The 21,485-nt window shown below is 44.7% G+C and overlaps 2 protein-coding genes across 3 annotated transcripts; both read right to left on the minus strand.

The window, feature by feature from the left end:
- Positions 1 to 1,296: 1,296 nt before the first annotated feature.
- Positions 1,297 to 9,994, minus strand: fam167ab (family with sequence similarity 167 member Ab). The gene is made up of 4 exons (XM_010883103.5): positions 9,750 to 9,994; positions 4,209 to 4,313; positions 3,561 to 4,064; positions 1,297 to 2,362 (listed from the first exon to the last, which is right to left on the minus strand). The coding sequence occupies exons 2-4, from the start codon at positions 4,296 to 4,298 to the stop codon at positions 2,099 to 2,101; spliced, it is 858 nt and encodes a 285-aa protein (XP_010881405.2). The 5' UTR covers positions 4,299 to 4,313; positions 9,750 to 9,994; the 3' UTR covers positions 1,297 to 2,098.
- Positions 9,995 to 10,213: 219 nt separating this feature from the next.
- Positions 10,214 to 21,416, minus strand: lca5 (lebercilin LCA5). 2 transcript variants are annotated; one of them, XM_010883101.5, is made up of 10 exons: positions 21,058 to 21,416; positions 19,107 to 19,493; positions 18,730 to 18,974; positions 17,902 to 18,066; positions 17,475 to 17,615; positions 15,363 to 15,500; positions 15,184 to 15,274; positions 14,694 to 14,845; positions 13,609 to 13,726; positions 10,214 to 13,522 (listed from the first exon to the last, which is right to left on the minus strand). In XM_010883101.5, exons 2-10 carry the CDS (start codon positions 19,468 to 19,470, stop codon positions 12,633 to 12,635), a joined length of 2,304 nt encoding a protein of 767 aa, XP_010881403.1. In that variant the 5' UTR covers positions 19,471 to 19,493; positions 21,058 to 21,416; the 3' UTR covers positions 10,214 to 12,632. The 2 variants fall into 2 exon arrangements, with proteins under 2 accessions (XP_010881403.1, XP_010881404.1); XM_010883102.4 differs by lacking the exon at positions 21,058 to 21,416 and adding an exon at positions 20,710 to 20,999.
- Positions 21,417 to 21,485: the final 69 nt, after the last annotated feature.

The following is a 21,485-nucleotide window of genomic DNA, read 5'->3' on the forward strand; positions in this document are numbered from 1 at the left end:
TCATTTTCTGTCCCCCTCTTTAATGTTCTGGTTCTGTTCATTTTCTGTCCCCCTCTTTAATGTTCTGGTTCTGTTCATTTTCTGTCCCCCTCTTTAATGTTCTGGTTCTGTTCATTTTCTCTCTCCCTCTTTAATGTCCTGTTTCTCTCTCTCTCCCTCTTTAATGTCTTGTCTCTGGTGGTGTCCGTGTGTGAGATGGTCCATAGTGCTTTCTTCATGGCCTGTCAATGTCAAAACGTCTTCAGGAATAGCTGCAGCTGCTAAGCTATTCTCATTAATAATACTAGCCACGACTGCTAAACTAATACTACTATTGCAAACATTGTTGGCAGAAGAAAGAAAAGTGGTCATCTTTGGGCGGGTGGCAAAAAAAGTTTTGCTTTCCTCCTTCTTCTGTCTTTTTGCTGCACTGTTAACATATAGTTGTTTCATAATTTCCCAAGTTTCCTATCTGTAGCTCTTACTGTAGGCTAACTGATTAAGCTACCTATCGTATTTCGCACTGCTAGGCTGAGAAACAATTTGGGACAAATTATTTGAGTAAGATAGGGGGGGTTCGGGTTGGTCTTACACATGAATAATGTAATGGATGGCAGAATATAATTTGTTTACATATTTGGGAGAAACATAAATATGCAAAATAACATTGTACTATATTTAATATTTTTGTACATTTCATTTAGAATTTTCACCAGGTGAATATTCTAAATAAAATGTACAAAAATATTAAATATAGTACAGCTGCCAAATATTGAGTAAGGCTGCCTACTTTGCCTAATGGTAGTGCCGCCTCTGGGGCTCACAAACCTCCACAACAATGAATGAGGGTAACACTAAGCTAACCACTAAAAGTAAATGTCCTGTCCTTCTGCTATTCTATGGTTCTACCCTAGAGGGTGCCGTTTTGACAACTGAAGCTACTGCAAAACCTGTTTTCATCATAACGTTTTGTCAATATATTTTTTTATCCTATCATTTTGTATCAACATTACTGAGGTGGATTGACTTTTCCTCCCCTGAGGAGCCTCCACTGATGTGGGTGTTGATTTGCATTCATGAAACGGCTATGGGTTTTCATTACTGGTTCACTGGTGTCAATCCATTTTTTCACTTGCATGGAACCTTTGTTTTGTAGATAATACGTGCTGTGATTTGAAGCACCCATATACATATATTTATAAACCGGGTGGATAGAATCCTGATTGGCTGATAGCCATGTTATATTAGACCGCTCATGCCTTATTGTTTATTGCTCACATTATGGAGTTCCATGTGTAGATCAATGACAAAAACATGTATCCCCCAGATTTCGGTCTCTCTTTAATGTAGAACTTAAGGTCTATATAAAATAGTATAATTGATACATACAATACAAATAAAAGAAGTAATTACTACACTTAATAAATTGTCATTATCCACTTCCTAAATACTGCAGTACATCCATTGAGACGGGTATAAAGCTAGCATGTCTACAGAAGACGGGTATAAAGCTAGCATGTCTACAGAAGACAAGTATAAAGCTAGCAGGTCTACAGAAGACGGGTACCTGTATAAAGCTAGGGCCCAGAGCAAGCTGACACATCATGCCTACAATTCTTCCTTTGAAGGGTGTTTCCCTTTGCATTCATTCATAAACACTGCAGGTTTAAGCTTACGCTTCAATGGTTTTACAAAGTACAGTGCTCTTGTCAACAACCCGCAAGTACATTCAACCTGGCTTAGGGCTGCTTCAGTAGACTTCAAAAGCTCCATCCAGAAAGCACCTAATATTCTCAGCCTCAGGTGGCAAGAGCATTTAAACATGTTCAGGCAGGACAATCCTCATTGTTTTTAGAAACTATACCCACATTTATACCCAGCCCACAGACAAATACCGCATTACTTTCTCTTCCTGCTTGGAGGGTTCAGGATTCACAGCTTATGTCCTTCCAACATGGGAATCCTGGGAAAGTTGTGAAACCCTACATATATTATTGTATTAACCCTACTAACACCATGGCTCTCTGTAGTGAGAACAGCATGGAGAGTTGACGTTTATCTCAGAAAAGGGGGGAGAGAGGGAAAGAGAGAATGAGGAGGCCAGAGATCAGAGTACTGGCTAGCAGAGGGAGAAGCGTCTAGTGTTGATGTTCATCTTGGTGACCCCTATGAGTCTCAGCGGGGCAGAGAGTCCAAACCCGGGGGTGGTGGGGGAGTCACAGAGCAAGTCGCTCAGCTCGTCTCTCTCCTCCAGCCCGTAGGTGGCGTCGTTGAGCATGCAGCGGTGCTGGTGACACGTCTGCTCGATCTTCAGCTTGTTGATGTCGCTACGGAGACGCATTAGCTGCCTCGCCAACTGCTGGTCGTGGAGACGCATCTCAGTCTGTCGGGGGGGGGGGGGGGGGGGGGGGGAGGACAGGACAAGGGGGTAGACAGAACAGGGAAGAGATGGACGGGGGGTTGGGAGGTGGGGCGATGAGAGGGCGAGGGTGACTACAAGGTTAGTTCTCTGGTGGGGAGATTTCTCAATACACCCGGCTAACAGGCCATTCAGGGCTCTGGGGGGCATCCTAACATTTTCACTGCTGACAAGTAGATACTGTAATCGCATGGAAAAGGTAGCCAATATTTAGTCCACATTTCGTGAGATGTTGAATATTTTCATTGATAAGGTCTGTATCACTGAAACGGATTAAAAACTCTATTACACGTTCAATCATTGTTATTACTATTGGCCACATACACGGTCATCATTTGTTTAGTGGATAAATTCACAATGAGTCATCCCTTTCACACTCCAAATTATCCAACTGCATGACTAATCCATGGCTTTGTATGCACAGGGCACAGAGAAAGAAAGAACTGAGAAACAAAATGGCCGGCCCTTTCAGAAAGCTGTCAAAGCAGGAGATTCATAGCATTCTGGTCTTGGCCGGGCTGGTTCACAGCTTTAAACAGACCCAGCATGCTTACAGGACAGAGGAGGCCAACACTGATAACTGAGCAGGATAGCAGAACCCCCTCCAAAAAACTATTCCTTATGAAGTACAATATTTCTGACCGGAAGCTTTTGCGCCTCATCCAAATAATTTAGGAAAGGGGTCAAAAGCTCATCTTCCCTCACACTTCCCTGGCTAAATTCCTTCCAGCCACTTTAACATCAATGGAGTTATCTGTGCTGCAATGTGGCGACAGAGCTTTGGCCATTCGATCCTTGGGTGGGTAGAGATAAGCAAACACCCTCAGCTCTTCTCTGGCCTAATTACAGAAGCAGAAGCTACAATGTTAATACAATAAAAAGCAGGATTGAGTTACATTCTGGTAATTCTGGTAACTTTCCCATCATTATCAATTTCTTCAGATACCCTACTTCCAAATGTATCCTTATCACTTGCCGATTCAGAGAATATACAACCTGGATTTCTGTGGGTTCTTCCACTCGCCTCTCAACCATTGTAGGGCACTGCTCTTACATCATTTACGGTATTTAGCAGAAACTCAGACTCAGACTGAATTCCATTTAACAGCAAATACAGTCCTAGACTAGCAAACACATTCACTGACACTTCTTCTGGCCTCACCAATTCTTTCCTGAGCCACTCCAAAGCCTTGTCGATATCCTGGAAACCCCTCAGCGTTCTCGGGGGCAAACCTTGCTGCTGGATCAACCCTCTCAACTCCACCGGCTGTCGTTTGGCCACCTTTTCTTCCTTTTTCTCCTCCTCGTCCTCTTTCCCCTCCTCCTCCTCCTCCTCTTTCCCCTCTGCTTCTCTCTCTTCCTGTTGTTGCTGTGACTGGAGCAGCCGGTCCTGCCCTGGTAGAGGCACCGAACAATCTGGCCGTCGCTGCTGTTGTATCACCAGGCTTTTGTGACTGGCTAACGTCACCTCACTCTGGGGCTCCACCCACGTCTCCACTGGCATTGCTGTGTCCCTGGAGTTCTGCTTTGGTGAAACCAGGATTCTGCTACCATGAGCCTCTAAACAGGCCTTCCATTCCTGGTAGGATGGCCTCCGCGTCTCCAGTCTCAGCTTCTCCGTCAGGGCTTTCAGGGTCCTCAGGTGGTCGTCTGGAGCGGAACCAATCTAGGTTGAAGGTCAGGACGGCATAATGGAATTCACATGCAGAAGCTTTCAAGAGTTGTGACTTGCAGTCAGGAAAGCAGGTTGAGCAGCAGGTAGAATTCAGATACTGATTCAGATATATAGATTGTTAGTAATATTACCAACCTCCTCCTGGCCCTTCAGGTCATCCTCCTGTGATGGCCCCAGGTCCCAGACACTGGACACTTTCTTCTGAGGGCCCGAGCCTGCCTCCATGGCAACCACACCTGGCTACCCCGGGAACATTAGCATGAACACACAACACAGAAAAGCGGATAAAGCGACAGGTGACCTGCTGGGCATCAACCAATGGTGGTGATTCAACATGTAGAATCACTATGGAAATAAAATGGGATGGACGGCTTGTTCACAGCTCTCACTGTGGTGCTGGTCAGAAGGAACTTAAAAGGTATATCTCTGTTTTTATTGTGACAAGGTGGCAGGGTGTTTGTGAGACAGTTATTATAGAACCTGCCTAGTCAAACCGTCTGGGGATAATGGTTTCTCTATCAGGTCATCCATACAAAGGATTAATCAAAACACTTAAAAAAAAAAGCTTCCTTCATTGAGAGCTCCTAATTAATTGCATCCTCTGCAAAATCTTGGTGTCTCATTACTGGAATCGGAAGGCTACGATGAGATCTCCTCCAATCGACCGATCAAAAACAGACCAAAGAAAACACGGATGTTATCTAAGATCATTTTCTGGCATGCTGAGTAAAGCATAGAGGAGTTACTTTGGAGAGACCAAATCTGAAATGAAACTTCACTATGTGCGCATCATAATTCCACTTTCTGTTGCCGTAGGAGTTTTGACCAGGCACTTAGCCTCCTGGTCTGGCCTTTTCACACTGTACATCAATATGTATTTATTTGCACTAAATACATTCTACAATAGTAGAAAGCCAGACAGCGACACTAAATACAATGGTAATGAAACGTTTACAGCACTTCAGTACTTATATAATCTCAAAGCCCTGTAAACAGGCGATAAACCAAAACCAATCATTCATTTGGAGGATCCCAGAAGGGCGGGTGGATCCTTCACAGCTGAAGGAGGGATCCTTCTTATTGCTGATTCTGGGTCAGTACTCTGAGATGGTTGACACATGCACCTGACTGCTACTAAACGGGTTGTCATTTTATAAATGCCTCTCGCTACCATAAACAAACAGAATAAAAATAGCATGTTAGGACATCAACCTGCAGTGCTTATTTGTCAGCCAAACAATACGGAACATTTGACGCAGAATTCAGAGCAGAATTCTCAGAAAGAGAACAGATGCTTCGGATTCGCAACATTTATCATCTAAAAGGTTGTCAGTTGCATTAATCATCACGTTACTCTAGAGATACAGTGGATATAAAGTCTACACAACCCTGTTAAAATCCCAGGTTCTTGTGATGTAAAAGAATGAGACAAATATAAATCATGTCAGAACTTTTTCCACCTTTAATGTGACCCACAACATGAACAAGTCAATTGAAAAAAAAACTGAAATCTTTGAGGGGGAAACATGAAAAAAAAAACCCACAATAACCTGATTGCATAAGTGTGCACACCCTTTAACTAATACTTTGTTGATGCACCTTTAGATTTTATTACAGCACTCAGTCTTTTGGGGTAGGAGTCTATTAGCATGGCACATCTTGACGTTGTAATAATTGCCCACTCTTCTTTGCAAAACGCTCCAAATCTGTCAAATTGCGAGGACATCTCCTGTGCACAGCCCTCTTCAGATCACCCCACAGATGTTCAATTGGATTCAGGTCTGGGCTCTGGCTGGGCCATTCCAAAATGTTAATCTTCTTCTGGTGAAGCCATGCTTTTGTAGATTTGGATGAGTGCTTTGGGTCATTTTCGTGCTGAAAGGTGTACTTCCTCTTCATCTTCAGCTGTCCAATGGATGCCTGAAGGTTTTGTGCCAAAATTGCCTGGTATTTGGAACAGTTCATAATTCCCTCCACCTTGACTAAGGCCTTGGTTCCAGCTGAAGACAAACAGCCCCAAAGCATGATGCTGCCACCACCATGCATCACTGTGGGTATGGTGTTCTTTGGTTGATTTTCAGTGTTGTTTTTACACCAAACATACCTTTTGGAATTATGGCCAAAAAGTTCAACCTTGGTTTCATCAGACCATAACACATTGTCCCACTTGCTTTTGGGGGACTTAAGCCGGGCTTGGATGTTTTTATTTGTAAGAAAAGGCTTCCGTCTTGCCACCCTACCCCATAGCCCATTTATATGAAGAATACAGGAGATTGTTGTAGCACACAGCCAGTACTTGCCAGAAATTCCTGCAATTCCTGTAATGTTGCTGTAGGCCACTTGGAAGCCTCCCTGACCAGTTGTTTTCTTCTCGTCTTTTCATCAATTTTGGAGGGACGTCCAGTTCTTGATAATGTCTCTGTTGTGCCATATTTTCTCCACTTTTTGATGACTGTCTTCACTGTGTTCCATGGTATATCTAATGCTTTGGAAAATCTTTTGTACCCTTCTCCTGACTGATATCTTTCAACAATGAGATCCCTCTGATCCTTTGATGGCATATTTAACAGTTTGAATGTGATTGGTAATTTTTAACATAGCCACACACCAGTTATAAGAGGGTGTGCACACTTACGCAACCAGGTTTATTGTAAGGTTTTTATTTATTTTTCCCCCTAGAAGATTTCAGTTTGTTTTTCAATTGAATTGTTCACATAATATGTCACATTAAAAGTGTAAAAAGTTCTGACATGATTTATCTTTGTCTCATTCTTTTACATCACAAAAACCTGCCATTTCAACAGGGGTGTGTAGACTTTATATATCCACCGTATTCTTTAAAAATTAGGTCTCTGCCTCTGTTTTTCTCTCTGTCTGTCTCGCTTTCTTTCAATCCACAGTGATTTCCTCTCAAATGTGGTTGATGGGGAGAGATGCCAGCTCATCCAATAGTATTGACTAACCTACGAGGAGAGCAGCCAACCATCAGCCAGACTGCGGATGTTAAACCCATAACATTATCAACGGCTCCATTTAATGACACAGGAAATGTGAGTTGAATAAAGCAGTGGGTTATCATATTCTCTATGAAAGTCAACAACAATATCTGTTAAACAGCAACTCTGTTCCAAATTGGCACCCTATTTCCTGTATAGAATACTACCTGAGAACAGAGCTCTGGGGAATATGGTTCTATTTAGGACTGAACCACTGACTTGTTCGGCTGAAGTACGACTCTGAATAGAAGAAACTTCAAAAGACGGAAATAATTTGATCTCCATTATGTGTGTTTCCTGGCGTTTAGTCAGAGTCCCCAGCCAGGGCTCTCTGTTCATACCAGTCTCCCTGGGTTACGATGTGGCTATACCACAGCCAGGACTGCTCTGGGCAACCATGTTTGACTCACTTGATTCTGTGAATGTCCCAATTTGTACCACATACAAGAGTTGATGCACTACTTTTGAACAAGGCCCTAAGGTAGTGCACTGAATATTTAGAGAGCAGTATTTAATTTGGTGTCGTTCTCCACTAGCTCTGTTGACACAACAGTAAAAGCCATTTAGGGTTAGATCAGAGAGCAAGTTAAAGGCATTGCGTCTTGTAAAGAAGCTGCTCACAGAGTTTACCACCGAAGTGAAATGCTGCATATGTCCGTTCAGTCAGGAATTGCCTTGAAAGCTGCATTGCCTATCGGCTTCTCAGACTGAATCAAGGCGTAGTGAGAAAGGCATCCCGCTTCTGTCCCGCCCAGTAGCATAACACACCACAATGTGGTCTGGCTGAGGACTGGCATGTCTGGGTCTATTTCCATTGAGGACATGCCATCAATGTCTACACAGTAAACACGCCCACCCTATAAGCCGGCTGATGTGTCTCCCTGAACCAAGATAAGAACCTGAGACTGGTCAGTCTGTACTGCAGCGATTTGGTGTAACAGTGTGATTTAAAGACACTGCACTCATTGGAAGCACTGCGCCATATCTCTTATGTAGTGCACTGCATAACCCCAGTCTGCACTGCACTCATTGGAAGCACTGCGCCATATCTCTTATGTAGTGCACTGCACTCAGAAAAGGTTGGCATTTGGGATGAAACCTTGCTGGCCAAATCTAAACACCAAATCAATGTTACAGAGATCTGATTGCAAATCTCTGACTCAATCCTCCAAACAAATCCCTTTACTCAGATCGTCCAAACCTTTCATGACCAATCTCCTGAATTGTTAATTTTGTGCACTGGATGTCTTGATGTTCAGACAATCAGTGCAGCTCTCTCTCACACACACACACACACACACACACAAACACACACACACACTACAGTTGGCTGTATGAGTGTTCACCCCATTTGGACTAAAATGTTGTTGTGTTACAGTGTGATTAGAAGATATTTTTAGGCAGTAATCAACACGTTCAACATGCTCAATGTCAAAGTGAAAATACAGAAATGCACAACTTTTCACCCCCTTTGTATAGGCCAGCCTAAATTAATTCAGGAGTCAAATTATAATAATGACAAACAACAGAGTCAAGAACACTTATTGGCTTAAATACAATTATTGGGATCAATCCAAAACAACATCACTGAACTTCCTTAATTTCAATGGTAGTGGCTGCATGATGATGCAGGAGTCATTGACAGAGCAAATACAGAGGCCATTAATCAGATAAAAAGAAACAGGATATAGGTTAACACAGGCAATACAGTAAGCCTGCTTCACAATAGACACTGGAAGAGGAATTCACATTTCAGAAGGACCAAAAAACAAATATACAATTTAGTTGCTTCACAAGAATTCAATAAATATTGCCAGCTGGCAAAGCGAGTTTTCACTTTGTTTTCAAATCCATGGCAAGATTGGAAAACTGCTGCCTGATTATCCCAAACACCTTGACAGAGCCAGAAGAATTTTGGAAAGCAAAATGGAAGAAATGGTGCACATTCCAGGTATGCAAAGCTATCATAGATAATACCCAAGAAGAATCACACTGTTTTGTTATTGATGTGTACAAATATATAGAATAATCTTTACACTTTTACAATACTAAATGTTTGTGGAGATTGATGATCAACAATTACTATGAAAGCAATTAACACTTTAAAATGTAAAAGGCCTAACTGTTATATCTGATGGCTTTTGTTGTGCCCAGTAGTATTTTGCATTAAAGCGTATCTCGGAATTTCAATTGTAGTATAATGGAGCACGTTCATGAATATTAGCAATTGATCTACATAGCCTTTAACCAATATTAGCATGACAAAAGCCTGACATTACGCGTGCATTATAGGGCTTATTTTAAAACTTTGCCAATAAGTTTCTGAAGTTCTTCTATTCAGGGATAAACCGCTTAGTTAAAAATGTTGTAAATTAGCCCGATAGCATTACGACTTTACGCCAATTAAAGTTTACTCTACATAGTATAAAAAGGATTTCAGGGAATTGCGAGTTGACAAACTTATGGAAAATGACAATATATTTGCTCTAGGTTTCTGATAATTACTGCGTATGCCGATGCAAAACTGTTGCATCGTTGTAGCCTAACCTTGTGTTTCCACAGCTATATTATATTAAGCACACGTTTTCTTCCGTGCACTAAAATTGGCTACACCACGCAGTGTTCAAATCCCCCATTGCCAATTCCAAATAATTCTGACGCCTTCAGGGCGCTAACTTACCTGAAACGTTCCCGTGAGCTCTATGGCACAATTGGATTGATTCAATTCTGTCCGCGCCTGATTAGGGGCAATTAATTAAAGAGAGGCTTGAGTACCATCTACCAGTGATATAAGTAGCCCTTCCTTTCAGACCAATTTCCCGCGGCTTGCCCTCTGTACTCTGTCCACTAGTTCACCGAATATAGGGGACCGGAGGAGGGGCACATCACGGTTGCGTCAGGAGGCTGGGGTTGCCAGGAGACGGCTCAGGAATGCCAGTCAAGACTCGCCCGTCAGAGCGGCGTTCCGAATAGCACCCCATTCACAATATAGTACACTGCTTTTGACCAGATAGCAGACTACAGACTCTGTTTTGGTAGTAAACTAGAGCAAACAATTTCCTGGCAAGGTTCACCAAATATGTAGAGCCCACGGCCAAGATCTGTTGCTGTACAGAATTAATTCACCTGCTAACATTATATTACTAATAACACGGGATTAGCTAATAAAAAAACATATTTAAGTACCTTCATTGCCTATATATTGTTGCTGCGCTGAAATACTGTTTCAAAAAGAGTATGGATTAAGCTAACACATCAGCATTCAAATTATTTTATTCTAAAATGTGAACGTTACCGAAAATATATCCGATGCATAATGATGGTCTAAATATTGTCATAGACTATACTTAACGTTGTCGAAGTTAAGGTTTTGCCGCAAAGAACGGAACTGACTACTGCAGCCGCTGTCAATTGAAAAATCGGGAAATAAACCAAGGCGAAAACCTTTCCACGAGACAGTTTTCAGCGTCCACAAGCCCATCAAGCAAATTCTGCAACAAAAACTCCACGATGCGGTACAGTAAAGCTGAGCAGAGGTAATATAACTCCATTCCTTTATTCGAATGAACGAATAAACATTATTGATTTTCTCGTTTTAACAATAAGAAAGCAAACGCCAACTAACTACATAACGTTAAAACAGAACAAAAATGTACGACTAAATAAACAAAGACATCAGCTTGAACACAATTCCTTAGTTTAAAAGAATAACTTAGTCAGATTAAAGATACTTTTTTTGTTGTTTTGAAAATGGTATACCTTGATAATGCCAAAACATTTAACTGATGCTACTTTAATAATGCCAAAACCCCTAACTGATGCCATTGAAAATAATCTAAAAAATAAATGTAAAAAAGTTTATAGACAATACAGACAAAATAATGCATGAACAAGTGACTTATCGTTATAGGATTATGGTATTATTGTATTATGTCCGTGAACTCCCCAATGCTTTGAGCAAGGAGAATTTATTTTTAATAACATTTTAAGACGTTGGTCCTTCAATTCTATATGACAAAGTATACTTGCTAGATGTCAGGGTCAAGCAACGATAACCAACAAACATTTCTTATAGGTCCAATGCCCTCATGTGCTAGTTGGAACTAGAAAGCTGTTTGCGTTGCTTGTTCTAGTCCATCACATGGCCCTTCTAACTAATATCAAATCAGTCAGTGATTTCTGCAGGTTGTCACATGGTTTTCATACCCACAAAGTAACAGACCCTGCCTATCAATAAAATACACCTAACCTTACAGTTTGACCAAGAAGCCATATTTTGTTTCCCCTTTAGATTTAGTGCCTGTGACTCAGAGCTGTTTTATAAGAAGCCAGTAGAGGGAGCTGTTTCTCTCTTATGACATTTCTAACAATCCTGTGGATGACAAGATATAGATTAAACAACTTGACCTCAGCTTCTTTTGTGATGCCTCCTAAAGGGGTAGGATTCAAACTGGCAACACTCCAGTTGGTGGTTTGCCTCTCGGACTGCTGGGTTACCTGCCACCCTGACTACTATGGTGGTTTAATAATCAAAACGCTCTTATGTAACATTATTTCTGTGTAGGCTTTGGTCAGAATCTGTGATTGTCAGCAGGTTTACAGTCCTAACTGCGGGTTAAACATAATTGAATAATTTGTTCAACGTTACTCAGCAACCTTCTTTGATGTTGATTGTTCAGTAGACGTTACTACAACGTTGGCTTCTGGTCATTTGACTATCACTCATTAGTAGATAGTAAATCAACATGGAATGTCAAGGATTCTATCTGTCATCCTAATAAAAGTTAAAAACTATATTTCAAGGTTTGGCAGGGAGGGACGTTAACCTATTTATTTGCCTCCTAAATGCAGCCCTGCGTAGACACTGGTCAGAAATAGTGAGTAGGGTGGCATTTGGGGCAGAAAGAGAAAGACACAGTCCTCAATGTACAGAAGTGCACCATCTACTGAAGCAATGTATCCAGGAGTGGAGGTCGCCATTTCCTTCTATTCTCCTTGAAATCCTGGGCCAGGAGGGACCTGGATAAACCCTCTGATCCAGGGTGGGGTCTGGATAAACCCTCTGGTCCAGGAGGGACCTGGATAAACCCTCTCGTCCAGGGTGGGGTCTGGATAAACCCTCTGGTCCAGGGTGGGGTCTGGATAAACCCTCTGGTCCAGGGTGGGGTCTGGATAAACCATCTGGTCCAGGGTGGGGTCTGGATAAACCCTCTGGTCCAGGGCTCAGATTCAACCCAACTGAAACATCAGGGCCTGTACAGACTCTGAGTGCTGATCTAGGAACAGTTTGAGGTTAAACAGCACAATGGGATAAAATGATGAAATGGCCACTCCGACTGTGACCTTTGACACATAAGACCGCTGATCTCTCTCCCTGCCTCAAACATTCAGCTACATAACTAACACACCCCTGACACCCCCACCAGTGAAAAGGGTCAATATGTCAACTGAACATTTATCTGATATCATAAAAAAACATGAATCATTAGTGCTTTTAGAACCCTGAGGAAACCCAGCCACAACACCTCAACCAATCAGAGTCACTTCCACCTCAACTGACCAATCAGAGGGTGAGTTCCTCAATGTCTTCGTCGAAGGAGGCAATGGCTCGTACAGCCGGTCGGCTCTCCGTAACGTGGAGGGAGAGGAGGGGTGCTGGGGGAGTGGTGGGGAGCTGCGGGTCAAAGGTAAAGAAGCCTTCTCTTCGGTTGCAGGGACTGGTCAGGGACGGGGGGCTGGGGAGGACCTCGTGGGGGCAGCAGCAGGGTGGGGAGGGGCTGGAGGGGGGTCCAAAGAGCTGCTTTAACAGGTTAGACTTCTTCTCCTTCCCAGCGCCCATACCTAACCCCCCCCTCTCCTTGTCTCCCTCCGCTCCTCCCAGCAGGGCTTCCAGAGCCGAGGGTGGAGGTGGGGGCGGAAAACCTGTACCCCCCCTAGGGGCCGGCCGTCCAAAAGAGGGGGCGTAGCTACCGAAAGATAGGTCCTCGCTGGAGTTCTGAGCCCTCGGTCCTCTTCTGCCGGTTCCGGTTCCCGGGCCTGGTCCCAAAACGCTGTCCGCCCCCCCGTGCCCTGATCTGACCCCATCCCTACTCCCCATCCCCCCAGCCACACCCCCGGTCTCGCCTGGCTCTGTAAAACTGAAGATGGAAGATTTCTGGGTCCGTGGCTCGGAAAACCTTGGAGGAGAACGAACGGCGGAACCTGTCTCTGGGGGGTCTGAGGCAACCTCTGAGAACAGGCCGGCGTTCTGGGGTGGCTTGCTCTGCCTGTCAATTTCCCGGAGCTTGGCCAATAGCTGCTCTTTCCTGCGACGCTCCGCTTCTGAAGACTCTTGACTGGCTAGAACCTCCTGGTTCCGCCTCTCAACCTCCTGCTGTACCAGGCCGTGCCTCTTCCTGTTCTCTTCCTCTTTCTGGGACCACCTCTTCTTGTCCTCTTCTTGTTTCTCCCAACCTGAGACAGAAGGACGCTGAAGTTAAAGGCTTTGCATGGTGGGGGTGAAAGTAAGGGTCAAGTCATGGTTTAGTTATGTTCTTCACCCTCTCCAAGTCTCTTTGTCTTTTCCTCATGAGTGTTCAATTCCCGGTCAAGCCTCTCCTTCTCCCTCTCCTCTCTCTCATATGTCTCCTCCTGTCTTTGATCAGTTGAGTCAACCTCCTGTTCAGAGGAGAGACAGAGGGAGGGAGGGAGGAACAGAAGGGTAGAAACAGAGGAGAAACATCTTGTTAATCTAAAACAAAATGCTACAGGATCACCTTTATTCACGAACTACATTCACACCTGCCTAGGATATTATTGAGTGTAAAGGACAGGAAACACTACTAAACATTTACTTAGTCAACATACATTTATAACACTTTACATGGTAATCATATCAGATAAAGAGGTATTTAATCATATTAATCATATCAGATAAAGAGGTATTAAATCATATTAATCATATCAGATAAAGAGGTATTTAATCATATTAATCATATCAGATAAAGAGGTATTAAATCATATTAATCATATCAGATAAAGAGGTATTTAATCATATTAATCATATCAGATAAAGAGGTATGAGTGATAGTTAGTGTCACAGTGGGACAGATGACATCAGACTAACCAGACTAGCCAGACTTATCAGACTAACCAGACTTATCAGACTAACCAGACTAACCAGACTTATCAGACTAACCAGACTAACCAGACTAGCCAGACTTATCAGACTAACCAGACTAACCAGACTAACCAGACTTATCAGACTAACCAGACTAGCCAGACTTATCAGACTAACCAGACTAACCAGACTAGCCAGACTTATCAGACTAACCAGACTAACCAGACTAGCCAGACTTATCAGACTAACCAGACTAACCAGACTTATCAGACTTATCAGACTTATCAGACTAACCAGACTTACCAGACCAACCAGACTTTTCAGACTTACCAGACCAACCAGACTTATCAGACTTACCAGACCAACCAGACTTTTCAGACTTACCAGACCAACCAGACTTATCAGACTAACCATCACCTCCATGGTTGTGTCTCAGCTGGTTTCCAGATCATTATGACTGGACCAGGCCACTAGGCCATGTTGGGTCAGGTCAGTCTTGTGGGTTGGGCATATATAGAGACTCACTCTAGAGGTGGGAGTGGTCTTACAGACACCTGTCCTGAGTGACAGGTAGTCGTCTGGAGCGGGGTCAGTGATGACTGGGGGCGGGGAGGGGAAGTCCAGACTCAGTGTCTTGTTCTCTGTCTGGACCGCTTTAGAGTTGGTCTTACTGAAACCTGACCACACACAGAGTCATAAACACATGTTATAGGGTTATAAACACACACAAACGCGTGCACACACTCGCAATAGAAAAATAAACACACACACATTAAAGAGAATTAAATACACACACACGCACATGAGAATTAAATACACACAACCACATGAGAATTAAAAACACACACATACATTATAGGGTTATAAACACACCCGTTATAGAGTTACAAACACACCCGTTATAGAGTTACAAACACACCCATTATAGAGTTACAAACACACCCATTATAGAGTTATAAACACACCCATTATAGAGTTATAAAAACACCCATTTGAAACACAGACAGAGAAATACCTTTTCTCTTGAGGTCTGTGTTGTTTCTGGGCGATGCTTTCAACATTCGGTTGGCATAGATGTTCCTAGTGTCCAACTCCCTGTCCTTTTCCTGGTGATGTAACAGTCAGGTCTCAGGACAAATGACCACACCAATTTCACACAGATTGCATTTGTAACTCTATAATGTGTGTTCATACCTTGAGTTTGGTGCTTAGCCGTGCTATCTCCTCCTGTAGAGCTGTTACCTGCTCCTGGCTACTGAGTGTCTTCTTCCTCTCTGAAGCCAGCTGTCTCTGGTAACTACTACTGATTAACTCCAGGCTCCGCTCCAACTCCTAAACAGACACACAGACACACACACCCCGAGTCACACACACCCACCGAGACAGACACACACACACACACACACACACACTCACACACCGAGACACAGACACACACAGAGACACAGACACACACACACAGAGAGACAGACACACACACAGAGACACACATACAGGGAATTATGACAATATGTTATTAGGTAGATCCTGAGGTCAACACTCTGACCACCTCCTCAACATGGACACAGACCACCTCCTCCACATGGACACAGACCACCTCCTCCACATGGACACTCTGACCATCTCTTCAACATGGACACTCTGACCATCTCCTCCTCCACATGGAAACTCTGACCACCTCCTCAACATGGACACAGACCACCTCCTCCACATGGACACTCTGACCATCTCCTCCACATGGAAACTCTGACCACCTCCTCAACATGGACACAGACCACCTCCTCCACATGGACACTCTGACCATCTCCTCCTCCACATGGAAACTCTGACCACCTCCTCAACATGGACACAGACCACCTCCTCCACATAGACACTCTGACCATCTCCTCCTCCACATGGAAACTCTGACCACCTCCTCAACATGGACACAGACCACCTCCTCCACATGGACACTCTGACCATCTCCTCCTCCACATGGAAACTCTGACCACCTCCTCAACATGGACACAGACCACCTCCTCCACATGGAAACTCTGACCATCTCCTTAACATCGACACTCTGACCATCTCCTCAACATGGACACAGACCACCTCCTCCACATGGACACTCTGACCATCTCCTCAACATGGACACAGACCACCTTCTCCACATGGACACTCTGACCATCTCCTCCACATGGACACTCTGACCACCTCCTCAACATGGACACAGACCACCTCCTCCACATGGACACAGACCCCCTCCTCCACATGGACACTCTGACCATCTCCTCCACATGGACACTCTGACCATCTCCTTAACATGGACACAGACCACCTCCTCCACATGGACACTCTGACCATCTCCTCCACATGGACACTCTGACCATCTCCTCAACATGGACACAGACCACCTCCTCCACATGGACACAGACCACCTCCTCCACATGGACACTCTGACCATCTCCTCCACATGGACACTCTGACCATCTCCTTAACATGGACACTCTGACCATCTCCTCAACATGGACACAGACCACCTTCTCCACATGGACACTCTGACCATCTCCTCCACATGGACACTCTGACCACCTCCTCAACATGGACACAGACCACCTCCTCCACATGGACACAGACCACCTCCTCCACATGGACACTCTGACCATCTCCTCCACATGGACACTCTGACCATCTCCTTAACATGGACACTCTGACCATCTCCTTAACATGGACACTCTGACCATCTCCTCCACATGGAAACTCTGACCATCTCCTCCACATGGACACTCTGACCATCTCCTTAACATGGACACAGACCACCTCCTCCACATGGACACTCTGACCATCTCCTTAACATGGACACAGACCACCTCCTCCACATGGACACTCTGACCATCTCCTCCACATGGACACTCTGACCATCTCCTCAACATGGACACAGACCACCTCCTCCACATGGACACAGACCACCTCCTCCACATGGACACTCTGACCATCTCCTCCACATGGACACTCTGACCATCTCCTTAACATGGACACTCTGACCATCTCCTCAACATGGACACAGACCACCTCCTCCACATGGACACTCTGACCACCTCCTCAACATGGACACAGACCATCTCCTCCACATGGACACAGACCACCTCCTCAACATGGACACATACCATCTCCTCCACATGGACACTCTGACCACCACCTCCACATGGAAACTCTGACCACCTCCTCAACATGGACACAGACCACCTCCTCCACATGGACACTCTGACCATCTCCTTAACATGGACACTCTGACCATCTCCTTAACATGGACACTCTGACCATCACCTTGATCCTGCGCTGGTTTTCCTGGTCCTTGATCCTCTCCTGCTCTAGACTCTTGGTCAGCTCCTCCCGGGGCCCCAACTCCTGCTGCTCCGCTAGGCGCCTCAGACGACCTAAAGAGGACTGACTACGTTGTAGCTGCTCCTGGAGGAGTGAGGGGACGAAGGGGAGAGGGACAGTCAGATGGGCGGATAGTAAGACTGACAGACAGATACACAGACAGAGAGACAGATTCATAGACAGACAGACAGAAAGACACACACACACACCCACAGACAGACAGACAGACAGGGAAGTCAACATACAGGTAGGTAGGCGAACAGGCAGCTCTAATAGTTACACTTAACAGTAAATAGTTACACTATACTGCAAAAAGCCAACATTACCGTAATTTAGAGCTGGACAGGTTGAGCCCTCTGTTTTTCCATACCTGGGTGTCTTTGAGGCGCCTCTCAGCCACCCTCTCCCTCTCCTGTGCCCGGCGTAGACGCTCCCGAAGGGCAGCAGTCTCGTTGGCGTGGCGTGACAGCAGCTGGGCAATCTCACTATCGGTGTCATCATAGCGTTGCAGTGCCCTCTCCTGGCGAAACTGGAGCTGGACAAGACACAAAGAGACAGACTCATATAGATAGAAGAACTGGAGCTGGACAAGACACAAAGAGAAAGACTCATAGCTTCCAAGGGAAGCTGGTTCCACTACTGAGATGGCAGCAAAGAGAAGAGTTTTGACTGCATGGATTTGGAACTGCCCCGAAGGGGTGGGGCAGCCAACTGCCAGAAATGGCAACACAAAGAGGGATGAAGGGTTTGAGCATTTCTTGAAGCTAGGGAAGAGAAGCTCCTCTTGTTGCTCCGTTAGAAAGAACCGTGGCGTTGAAGCGGATTTGCGCTACAACTGTAAGCCAGTGCAGATTGCAAAGAAGCAGGGTGACAATGAGGGGATTTGGGAAGGTTGAACACCAGGCGGGACACTGCACTCTGAATGAGTTGCAGTGGTTTGGTGGCACAGGCCGGAAGCCCCACCAAGAGTGAGGTGCAGTAATCCAGATGTGAGATGAGGAGGACATGTGCTGCTTCCTGAGTGAGGTAAGGTCGTACTGTACAAATGTTGTAGAGCATGAACCTGCAGGAGCACTTTTACAATAAATGTCTTCTAATTGTAACATATTAGTTTATAGGCCAGAGCAGAGCAGAGTAAACCGGTATAATTCTAACCAAGCTAGTCTACGGTATTTTCCAACCATACTAATACCACTACCTGTCTGAGGACGCGGTTCTCTTTGGTGAGCTGATCGGTGCGGAGCTGCAGTTCTGCCAGAGCGTTGCGGAGCTCGTTGATCTTCAGCAGCCGTGCCGACAACATGCGTTTGGTCACCAGGTCCAGATCTTTAGGAGGAACTGTGGAGTCCTTGTCTTTGTTCAGACTCTGGGACCCGGTCCGTACCCCCCAACGCTGCGGCTGGGCGCCCACACGGGGAGGACGAGACACCCCCCGACGTGCGCCTGGGATGGACACACACCTCATTGAACTCTGCGTTCATTCAAAGACTAGAGAAACACTGATCTTTAGAACTGTGTTTGAGGTGTGCTACACTGACAACTACAGGACACTTAACATATGTGCCTGGGGTTTACCTTTTTTGTAGAAGGGGCTGCTGGACACCCTCTTTGCGCGGGGTCCTGCGCGGCAGGGGCCGGGTGATGGAGTGCGGGAGTAGGGCGACAGAGAGCGTTCCGAGGGTGTCAGGTTCTCGTAGTCCTCTGAGTAGAACGACCCACTGCTCCCCTGGGGTTCTCCGTCCGACACCCTGTCCTTGTCCGGGTCTGGTTCCTGTATCCTGGTTTTGGCCCAGTCCCCAGCACAACTCTCCTTCTCTTCCGCCCCCTGGCTCTCGTCCCGTTTCTGAGGTCGAACTGGTTTTCCGGTGCTCCTGCGGGGCTGACGACTGGGACGGTCCCGGTTCTCTTTGTGAGGGGAGGGACTGTCCTCTAAATCCATGTTGTCCCTTTGACTCTGGAATTCTGCATGACGGATATTGGATACACAGATTAAAAGGCCTGTAAAAAGCAATCTCCATGTGGACGCTAGATGAATTACAGCAACAACAGTTCATATTCAAACCAACTCTCCCATTTACTTCGTTTCTTACTCTTGCTTGAATGTTTTACTTTGAGTATCCAAAACCATTCACTTTATCCATATTTTGTTGTGTTATAGACATTTATAATTGATAATGCCCGATAACCAGGACTTGATCTAGGCATAAACAACATGAGCAGTTGCTAGGGGTCCTTTGACTGCTAGGTAGCTCCCAACCAATATAAGAGAGGGGGCCCCAAATCACATTTTGCTTAGGGCCCTCAATTGGCTAGAGCGGGCATTGCCAATAATGACTAAGCAAAAACATGTTTTAAGATGTTTGTCATCATTAAAAATAAAAACAATATGTCAGGCTTTTTTTAATGTAATTTTTTTACATAAATCAGACATGGATATTTGAGTTAAATTCCAACCACATTCGTTGATAAAGGTAAACCTATTTAAGAAATCATCCGTGATATATGTAATTTGAAACCGTTTATTCAATCAAAATAAACATAAATACCATAAAATGGCTAAATTTAGAATCAAGTGCACAAAAAAGCCTTCCATAAAGATTAGAAAGGCGGTCTTAACCAGCGATCAGCAGAATAAGTCTTTTGGATCTGACCTTGTAACAAATCTTGTAGCTAGCTAGTTCACATAGCAACGAAATATAGGAGTGGCTAGCTAATCAGCCCAAAACAAACGCAGGTTGTCTGCCACCCGGACGGGACCAACACAAGACGCAACAACCTGGTCAAGCTAAAAAAATAAAATATATTTTAACTATCAGTTTTGCTATAGCTAATACGTGGTTTCTCCAGAACAGGATTCAATCAGATTAACTAAAAACAGAAATACACATCTACCAGATTTACTTATAATGTACTAATTTCAAATGCAAGCAACTGGTGGCTAACGATAGCTGCTGTCCAGCAGTACACTCACTACTACAGATTTTAATCAACTATACAGTTTGAATCGACAAGTTATTTGTTTAGGCTTCCAACGGACTTTTCAATAACTTTGAATATTGCTGGATTATTAGTATTATTATTGAATGGATCAGGCGAATTAAATTATAGTCAGGACTCAACAGTCTGTTATAAACTAGCTAGCTAACTAATCCAGACTTAGAAGAGGCATCGAACACACCCTCGTTCAGATAGGTTTCATGAATCCATGAGGTCTTCCGTTAGCAGAATGGTCAGCCTGGTCTAACGTTAGGTACAGTATGTATCTTGTCAGTCCCTTGTAACGTTAGTAGTCAGCAAAACCAACAATAAATTGTTTGCTAGCTAGCTTAGTTAGCTAGCTATAGCAGCCGAGGTAACTACGCTAGCAAAACACAACAAATCCTACAATCCTAGCTAGTAACATTTGACCCTTCCTTTATGCCAGAGCATGTCCATGGCTCTCTATGATACCCTCTTTAGGATGCCAGTAATGTATTGCTCGCTAATAGATAGGTATTTAGATGGATAGCTAGCTGGACATACGCACCCGCTGCCTGCTACAGATGGCAGATCCCACGCCTAGCCCTCTTCAGCGCTTACGATTGTGACGCGGTGCCATGGCAACCTCCAGTCCATCGCGTGCTGTTGTCAGGCTGTAGTTCCACCGATACGTCAGAGAGCGGCGATGCTGTGAACACTTACTGCATGAAATCAAGAGATTATCCAGATTGGTTCCTCGCAACCCAGATATATCTCTGCAGCCTACCTCAAAGTCCGGACATGTACCCCCCGTTAATTACAACTGTAATATAGCCTAATTGCATACAAATAAATATATTTCCCCCCACAATGCAGCATGTCTCTGGTAGGCAGAGGCTCAGTGTGTTCAGTTCAGTCCTAAAGATCAGTGCTGCAAGGACTTCAAGGTGCCTGTTGGGGGAGCACGGACCACGGCTGATGCAGGCACCGGCTGCG

The sequence above is a fragment of the Esox lucius genome, chromosome 18 (assembly GCF_011004845.1).
Source record: "Esox lucius isolate fEsoLuc1 chromosome 18, fEsoLuc1.pri, whole genome shotgun sequence".
Classification (NCBI taxonomy): Eukaryota; Metazoa; Chordata; class Actinopteri; order Esociformes; family Esocidae; genus Esox; species Esox lucius.

Excerpts from the sequence above, each read along its gene's own strand:
- lca5 (XM_010883101.5), bottom strand. The coding sequence starts at position 19,470 with ATGGATTTAGAGGACAGTCCCTCCCCTCACAAAGAGAACCGGGACCGT. Across the intron at positions 18,067-18,729 it reads AGAACCGCGTCCTCAGACAG|CTCCAGTTTCGCCAGGAGAG; the intron begins GTAGTGGTATTA and ends TGTCTTGTCCAG. Across the intron at positions 15,275-15,362 it reads GGCTAAGCACCAAACTCAAG|GAAAAGGACAGGGAGTTGGA; the intron begins GTATGAACACAC and ends TTACATCACCAG.
- fam167ab (XM_010883103.5), bottom strand. The coding sequence starts at position 4,298 with ATGGAGGCAGGCTCGGGCCCTCAGAAGAAAGTGTCCAGTGTCTGGGAC. Across the intron at positions 4,065-4,208 it reads ACCTGAAGGGCCAGGAGGAG|ATTGGTTCCGCTCCAGACGA; the intron begins GTTGGTAATATT and ends CCTTCAACCTAG. Across the intron at positions 2,363-3,560 it reads AGTGGCTCAGGAAAGAATTG|ACTGAGATGCGTCTCCACGA; the intron begins GTGAGGCCAGAA and ends CCCCCCCGACAG.